This window comes from Oncorhynchus clarkii, unplaced genomic scaffold (genome assembly GCF_045791955.1).
Source record: "Oncorhynchus clarkii lewisi isolate Uvic-CL-2024 unplaced genomic scaffold, UVic_Ocla_1.0 unplaced_contig_1648_pilon_pilon, whole genome shotgun sequence".
In the NCBI taxonomy this organism is placed as follows: Eukaryota; Metazoa; Chordata; class Actinopteri; order Salmoniformes; family Salmonidae; genus Oncorhynchus; species Oncorhynchus clarkii.
This window is the reverse complement of record NW_027257962.1, coordinates 23,102-31,958: the sequence shown is the minus strand read 5'-3', so window position 1 is coordinate 31,958 and position 8,857 is coordinate 23,102. Positions and strand designations below refer to the sequence as shown.

Below are 8,857 nucleotides of genomic sequence, written 5' to 3'. Positions count from 1 at the left end.
GTGTGTTTGTGTCCAGCGTGTGTGTGTGTGTGTGTGTGTTTTTCCAGTGTGTGTATGTGTGTTTTTGGTTCAGTGTGTGTGTGTGTTTGTGAGTCCAGTGTGTTCAGTGTGTGTGTGTCCAGTGTGTGTGTGTGTCCAGTGTGTGACCAGTGTGTGTGTGAGTGTGTGTCCAGTGTGTGTGTGTGTGTTCTTTGTGTGTCTGTCCAGTGTGTGTGTGTGTCCTGTGTGTGTCTTTGCCCAGTGTGTGTGTCTTTGCCCAGTGTGTGTGTTTTTGTCCAGTGTGTGTGTGTGTCCAGTGTGTGTGTGTGTTTCCAGTGTGTGTTTATGTGAGTGTGACCAGTGTGTGTGTGTCGGTCCAGTGTGTGTATGGGTGCGTGTCCAATGTTTGTGTGTTTCCAGTGTGTGTGTGTGTGTGTGTGTCAGGTTATTATTTTATTATTTACAGGGACACTGAGGAGTCTTCATAACAAAGCCCAAACCCTGGATAGAGGGGCTCAGTGAATGTGGAGGTGAATGTGATCAGGTGGGTCAGTGTGTCAGAGGAGGCTCTATAGAAGGACAGAGTGCCGGCTGGCCAGTCCAGATACACTCCTACTCTGTGGGAGCTGGAGGAGGGGACGTCTATGGTAGTGGAATCCTTATTGTGACAGGCAGAGTAACTGTTGTCAGAGCAGAACAGACTCCAGGACTTGTCATTGTATCCAAGACAACAGTCGTTACCCCCTCCTCTCCTGCTGATTCCTTTATATGTCACTCCTATATCAGCCCCTCTCCCACTCCACTCTCCCTCCCAGTAACAGCGCCCAGTCAGACCCTCTCTACACAGCACTTGTCTACAGTCCTCAAATCTCTCTGGGAGATCAGGATACGGCTGCTTCTCTCTCCTCCATGTCACCTTTCTGTTCTCCTCAGACAGAGAGAGGTGTCTGTTTACTGTGTTTGGGTCCAGTGTGAGATCACAGACATCTGATGGATGAAACCAGACACAATATTAGAAATCATCATCATTCACATTAGAATGTTAACTCACTTTTCACTAATTCATTAAATGTAGATGTTTCTAGGTATCAAAAGGAGAAGTTAAGGTAACTTGAGACTTGTTGAATGATCATATGTTATACTGTATGGTAATATAAAACACACTTATTCCCATTAATTACACACACACACACACACACACACATTGTCAACGCAACTCTTTGTAAACTTTGGTGTCCCTGATTTCTGCTTCTGTAGAACTACAGCTGATATTTAATATGACCAAGTAAGTAATGATGGTGGTCTTTGACTTTGACTTAACTTGAATTAAGACTTATTCTTAGTCATATTCTTCACAGCAGTCAACACTCACATTTTCTAAGTCCAGGTTTCATTCTGTTCTCTCCACCATGTTCCACACTGTAGCGGTAAGCAGAAGAACAGACAGTCATTGAGGGATACACCTGAACTCACACGCACGCACGCACGCACACACACACACACACACACACACACACACACACACACACACACACACACACACACACACACACACACACACACACACACACACACACACACACACACACACACACACACACACACACACACACAGCATATAACTTTGTCCAAGTGGTGATTAGAATGTTTGTCTTAACTTTTGTGATAAGTCAAACATGTCTGATATGAACATTGACATAAACCCTCCACATACTTGAGTTTCTTCAGTCTGCAGTGTGGATCCTCCAGTCCAGCAGAGAGCAGTCTGACTCCTGAGTCTCCTGGGTGATTGTAGCTCAGGTCCAGCTCTCTCAGGTGTGAGGGGTTTGACATCAGAGCTGAGACCAGAGAAGCACAGCCTTCCTCTCTGACTAGACAGCCTGACAGCCTGCAAAGAGTCAAATCATATTAAAATCACACTGATATTCTTTGGTGAAAATAGTGACAGAGAAAAATGTACAAATATTTGAGCAGACTGAACCGTTTAAAGCAATATCAGTCAGAAGACAGACAGGCTTAATCTTATGTCTAAGTGATTAGATAACAAGTTTCTAATAACAGAGGCTACAACAAAACATGCTAACCTCTCACCATTACCAATAACAGAGGCTACAACAAAACATACTAACCTCTCACCATTACCAATAACAGAGGCTACAACAAAACATGCTAACCTCTTACCATTACCAATAACAGAGACTACAACAAAACATACTAACCTCTCACCATTACCAATAACAGAGACTACAACAAAACATGCTAACCTCTCACCATTACCAATAACATAGACTACAACAAAACATGCTAACCTCTCACCATTACCAATAACATAGACTACAACAAAACATGCTAACCTCTCACCATTACCAATAACAGAGGCTACAACAAAACATACTAACCTCTCACCATTACCAATAACAGAGGCTACAACAAAACATACTAACCTCTCACCTTTAACCTCAAATAAAAGGTGACATTCTGTACTGTCTCCTAATATGAAACATTCTATCTCAAATCCAAAATGCTGGAGCAGAGCACCACATTTAAAACTGTAAGCTTCACTGTCCAAACACATATGGTGTGGACTATGTGTGTCTGGTAAACACATGTGGATCTGGTGAACAGTTATCACTTGTTGACCAACTACAGGAATACTGACCTCAGAGTCTCCAGTTTACAGTGGGGATTCCCCAGTCCAGCAGAGAGCAGCTTCACTCTTGAATCCTTCAGGTCATTGTTACTCAGGTCCAGCTCTCTCAGGTGTGAGGGGTTTGACCTCAGAGCTGAGACCAGAGATGCACAGCCTTCCTCTGTGACTAGACAGCCTGACAGCCTGCAAAGAGTCAAATCATATTAAAATCACACTGATATTCTTTGGTGGTGAAAATAGTGGCAGTATATTTTTTCAACATATTCAGATATATCAGTGTCCTGAAACCTTCCATATCTATTCATAAAATAGTGTATCATCATAAAAAATGACAAATGATCAAAGTATTGCCTGCAGATAGAAACATGTATAGTACAAATATTATAGTAGACTGACCAGACCAGTTTAAAAAGCAGTATCAGTCAGAAGACAGACAGTGAGGTATCAGATTTAGATTGTATTGAGTATACAGTCCACACCATATCTATTTAGACAGTGAGGTATCAGATTTAGATTGTATTGAGTATACAGTCCACACCATATCTATTTAGACAGTGAGGTATCAGATTTAGATTGTATTGAGTATACAGTCCACACCATATCTATTTAGACAGTGAGGTATCAGATTTAGATTGTATTGAGTATACAGTCCACACCATATCTATTTAGACAGTGAGGTATCAGATTTAGATTGTATTGAGTATACAGTCCACACCATATCTATTTAGACAGTGATGTATCAGATTTAGATTGTATTGAGTAAACAGTCCACACCATATCTATTTAGACAGTGAGGAATCAGATTTAGATTGTATTGAGTATACAGTCCACATCATATCTATTTAGACAGTGAGGTATCAGATTTAGATTGTATTGAGTATACAGTCCACACCATATCTATTTAGACAGTGAGGTATCAGATTTAGATTGTATTGAGTATACAGTCCACACCATATCTATTTAGACAGTGAGGTATCAGATTTAGATTGTATTGAGTATACAGTCCACACCATATCTATTTAGACAGTGAGGAATCAGATTTAGATTGTATTGAGTAAACAGTCCACACCATATCTATTTAGACAGTGAGGTATCAGATTTAGATTGTATTGAGTATACAGTCCACACCATATCTATTTAGACAGTGAGGTATCAGATTTAGATTGTATTGAGTAGACAGTCCACACCATATCTATTTAGACAGTGAGGAGACAGTGAGTCACCATTACCAATAACAGAGACTACAACAAAACATGCTAACCTCTCACCATTACCAATAACAGAGGCTACAACAAAACATGCTAACCTCTCAACATTACCAATAACAGAGGCTACAACAAAACATGCTAACCTCTCACCATTACCAATAACAGAGGCTACAACAAAACATGCTAACCTCTCACCATTACCAATAACAGAGGCTACAACAAAACATGCTAACCTCTCACCATTACCAATAACAGAGGCTACAACAAAACATGCTAACCTCTCACCATTACCAATAACAGAGGCTACAACAAAACATACTAACCTCTAACCATTACCAATAACAGAGACTACAACAAAACATGCTAACCTCTCACCATTACCAATAACAGAGACTACAACAAAACATGCTAACCTCTCACCATTACCAATAACAGAGACTACAACAAAACATGCTAACCTCTCACCATTACCAATAACAGAGGGGGTCTGATCTTTGTTCTTCTGTAACTTTCTCATTCATCATTATTCTCGATTCATTCCTGATTATTCATCATCATAGTAGCATCCACATGAATGTAGAAGTGTTCAGAAACATCTTCTATTCTTACTGACAATACAAGTGAAGTGACTCCAAAATGACAGGACAGGACATTATTCACCATTCAGTTTATATTAGGAAAAACATCCAAAACACAACCAAGACAAACTGCAAATTAATTCAACAAGTTTGTAGAATCACAAGCTTGATGTAATCACTGCAGGCATGGAATATGGGACAAAATACTAAACGTATGACTACTTTAATTCATCCAAACTATTATGACGTTGTTGTTTGTCACAAAATTAATTTGTCAAAATTATTAAGACTTCTTTAAATGGGAGATACATAAAGTAAATGGATACATAACTCCTTTCTTAACGAGCAGAGCATTAATTAACCTAAAATAAAAGGTGACATTATTTACTGTCCGCTAATATGAAACATTGTATCTCAAATCCAAAATGCTGAAGCAAAGCACCACATTTAAAACTGTATGCTTCACTGTCCAAACACATATGGTGTGGACTATGTGTGTCTGGTAAACACATGCGTTTCTGGTGAACAGTTATCACTTGTTGACCAACTACAGGAATACTGACCTCAGAGTCTCCAGTTTACAGTGGGGATTCCCCAGTCCAGCAGAGAGCAGCTTCACTCCTGAATCCTTCAGGTCATTGTTACTCAGGTCCAGCTCTCTCAGGTGTGAGGGGTTTGACTTCAGAGCTGAGACCAGAGAAGTACAGCCTTCCTCTGTGACTCCACAGCCTGACAGCCTGCAAAGAGATCATCATGACTTCACAAACACACTGTTAATTTAACACCAGTAGTGTAGAAGGACAATGGCAGATGCATTTGGTTTATTCTCTCAAAGAACATATAGATTCATCTACCTTTTCCTAGAATTGTATGGTCATATTGTTATACTAATGTGAAAACCAATGAATTTATTCAATATGTTTTTCAATATAATATTATTTACATATTATAAAACATATTTTTCTCTAAACTGAATATTTCTTCCTGATGATTAGTTCTTAAATGTCATTTTATTTACTCACAGAACAGCTCTGGAGGCTTTGACCACTGGCAGCAGCCTCAGAAGACCTTCCTCTGATCTGGAGTATTTCTTCAGGTCAAACACATCCAGCTCCTTTTCTGAAGTCAGCAACACAAAGACCAGAGCTGACCACTGTGCAGGTGACAGGTTGGGTTTTGAGAGACTTCCTGAGCTCAGGTATCTTTGGATCTCCTCCACTAGAGAATGGTCATTCAGTTCATTCAGACAGTGGAACAGATTGATGCTCCTCTCTGGAGAGGGATTCTCCCTGATCTTCTCCTTGATGTACTTGACTGTTTCTTCATGGCTCTGTGAGCTGCTTCTTGTCTTTGTCAGTAGACCTCGTAAGTGCTTCTGATTGGACTCCAGTGAGAGGCCCAGAAGGAAGCGGAGGAAAAGGTCCAAGTTTCCTGTCTCACTTTGTAAGGCTTTATCCACAGCACTCTTGTAGAAAGTAACTTCAGTAACTTTAGGCTTCTCTCTGAACAGCGAAGAAAAGATACTGGACTTTGACTGTGTTTTGTCCATTAGATTCTCATTGTTGTTGATGAATGAGAGGAACACATATACAGCAGCCAGAAACTCCTGAATGCTCAGATGAACAAAGCAGTACACCTTGTCCTGGTACAGCCCGCATTCCTCTTTAAAGAGCTGTGTGCACAATCCTGAGTACACTGAGGCTTCATTGACATCAATGCCAGCCTCTTTCAGGTCTTCTTCATAGAAAATCAGATTGCCTTTCACAAGCTGTTGAAAAGCCAGTTTTCCCAGTGACAGAATGCTCTCTTTATTCCAGTGGGGACCTGTCTCTTCTTTCCCAAGATACTTTTCATTCTTCTGTTTGGTATGAAACACCACAAGGTGTGTGTACATCTCAGTCAGAGTCTTGGGAATCTCTTCTCTCTTATGTTTCAGCATGTGTTCAAGGACTGTTGCAGAAATCCAACAGAAGACTGGAATGTGGCACATGATGTGGAGGCTTCTTGATGTCTTTATGTGTGAGATGATTCTGCTGGCCAGGTTCTCATCACTGAATCTCTTCCTGAAGTACACCTCCTTCTGTGGGTCATTGAACCCTCATACCTCTGTCACCTGGTCAACACACCCTGAAGGGATCTTATTGGCTGCTGCAGGTCGGGTAGTTATCCAGAGGAGAGCAGAGGGAAGCAGATTTCCCTTGATGAGATTTGTCAGCAGAACATCCACTGAGGTTGACTCTGTGACGTCCCAACAGATCTTGTTCTTCTGGAAGTCTAGGGGCAGTCGGCACTCATCCAGACCATCAAAGATGAACAGAACTTTGTACTTGTTGTAGATGGAGATTCTTGATTGTTTGGTTTCCATTGAGAAGTGATTAAGAAGTTCAATGAAAGTGTGTTTGTCCCCTTTCATCAAATTCAGCTCCCGAAAAGGGAATGAAAATACAAATTGGACATCCTGATTTGCTTTTCCTTCAGCCCAGTCCAGAATGAACTTCTGCACAGAGACTGTTTTTCCAATGCCAGCGACTCCCTTTGTCAGCACAGTTCTGATAGGTTTGTCTTGTCCAGTTAAGGGTTTGAAGATGTCGTTACATTTGATTGCAGTCTCTGGTCTTGCTTGTTTCCTGGTTGTTGTCTCAATCTGTCTCAGCTCATGTTCATTATTGACCTCTCCTGTTCCACCCTCTGTGATGTAGAGCTCTGTGTAGATCTTATTGAGAATTGTTGGGTTTCCTTGTTTAGCGATCCCCTCAAATACACATTGAAACTTCTTCTTTAGATTAGATTTGAGTTCACGTTGGCAAATCACAGCAAGCTCATCTGAATGAATAAATAACACAGAGGATATTAATATTACGTCTGTTTTAATGCCTACACTATTGTAGGACTGTTATAAAGTTTGACATTATAATAATTTATTCTCTTAACTGACTGTAAAAATGTGTAAATGTTTTCATAATGCATTACAGACTGGTGTGACTGATTATATTATTATTGGTATTATTGATGGTATTATTAATGTTGTCTCTCTCTCTCTCTAAATGAATCACCACAACACATCCCTGCTGCTACTTGACTAGGTGTTGTGTTAAGGCTGCTACAATATCATTGAGTTACACAGCTACTTTAGCTGTACTTTAGCTACAGCTTTTAAATGTTATAAAACAGCATTCATCATGAGGCAGACAGCTCTTACATTTCTCCAGTGTGTCAGCAAGCTCCTTCTGGTTCATTTTCCTCAGGATGTGCAGTGTGATCTTCAGAGCCCCCTCTCTGGCACTGCTCTCCTGCTTCTCATCTTTAGCATCCACCACTTCCTTTTCCTGCTTCTGACTCTCAAAGCCTTCTGGGAGTTCTGGACTAAGAATCCTCTTGAACATCTTCAGCTCGTTCTTCACAAATGTCATAATTTTCTCTTCAAGCAACTGAAATAAATCAAGTAACTAAGTTAAGCAAGAGAATAAATGCTTTCTCATCAACACTTTAATGAATGATTGACAGATCAACTTTACTTGAGGTAAACAAAAACAAATGTACATAACAGGACCACATACACTGAATATGGAGGCCAGGTCTGTTTGATGACTCTGGGAAGACTGACCACTGAGAATCTCTGACTCTGATCTCTCCTGTTGGTTTCTGTGGACAAAACATGAGATTACATCTCCTCATCCAGGGAGTACACACACACACACACACACACACACACACACACACAGATGCACACACACACAGGGAGGGAATGTTCTGTTTGTTTAATATTGTTTTAGGACTTTGCAAATGGACAAAATGATTAGCCTATGGATTATGAAAACAACAACAATAAATGGGAAAGTGGGAGAGGAGAAATGACTAGAGACAGTGTTGTTTAACTCACTGAAAAGGACCCATGAGTTCTTCTTACCTTTGTTCAGTAGAAAAGTCTCCCTTTCTAAACCATATAGGTTGATGCATAGACTGGTCACTCTTCATGGACACACAGCTGGGAACAGGGGAGGCTGGTCTCTCCTGCTTGATTGGTCTTCAACACAACAGAGACAAACATTACGTCTCTCATCTACTCTGAGCTCAGATGGGGAAACATAAGAAGAGTTTCATTCCATAACGCTATATATCACTTTTCAGAAATGTTCATAAATTAGCTTTTATTGTTTAAAGAAGCTATGTTTATTTTATGTTTTTTTGCTACATGAGGAGATGGCACGTGGGTACCTGCTTCTATTAACCAATGAAGAGATGGCACGTGGGTACCTGCTTCTATAAACCAATGAGGAGATGGCACGTGGGTACCTGCTTCTATAAACCAATGAGGAGATGGCACGTGGGTACCTGCTTCTATAAACCAATGAAGAGATGGCACGTGGGTACCTGCTTCTATAAACCAATGAGGAGATGCCACGTGGGTACCTGCTTCTATAAACCAATGAAGAGATGGCACG

The 8,857-nt window shown here is 40.6% G+C and overlaps 1 protein-coding gene across 1 annotated transcript; it reads right to left on the bottom strand.

Annotated features, from left to right (window-relative positions):
• Positions 1-392: 392 nt before the first annotated feature.
• LOC139394294 (NLR family CARD domain-containing protein 3-like) lies at positions 393-8,405 on the bottom strand. The gene is given in 9 exon segments (XM_071142319.1): positions 393-966; positions 1,352-1,398; positions 1,694-1,867; positions 2,639-2,812; positions 4,979-5,152; positions 5,438-7,244; positions 7,615-7,843; positions 7,973-8,057; positions 8,323-8,405. Coding segments are annotated over 9 exon segments (3,285 nt in total). The 5' UTR covers positions 8,391-8,405; the 3' UTR covers positions 393-439.
• Between the last annotated feature and the right edge of the window lie 452 nt (positions 8,406-8,857).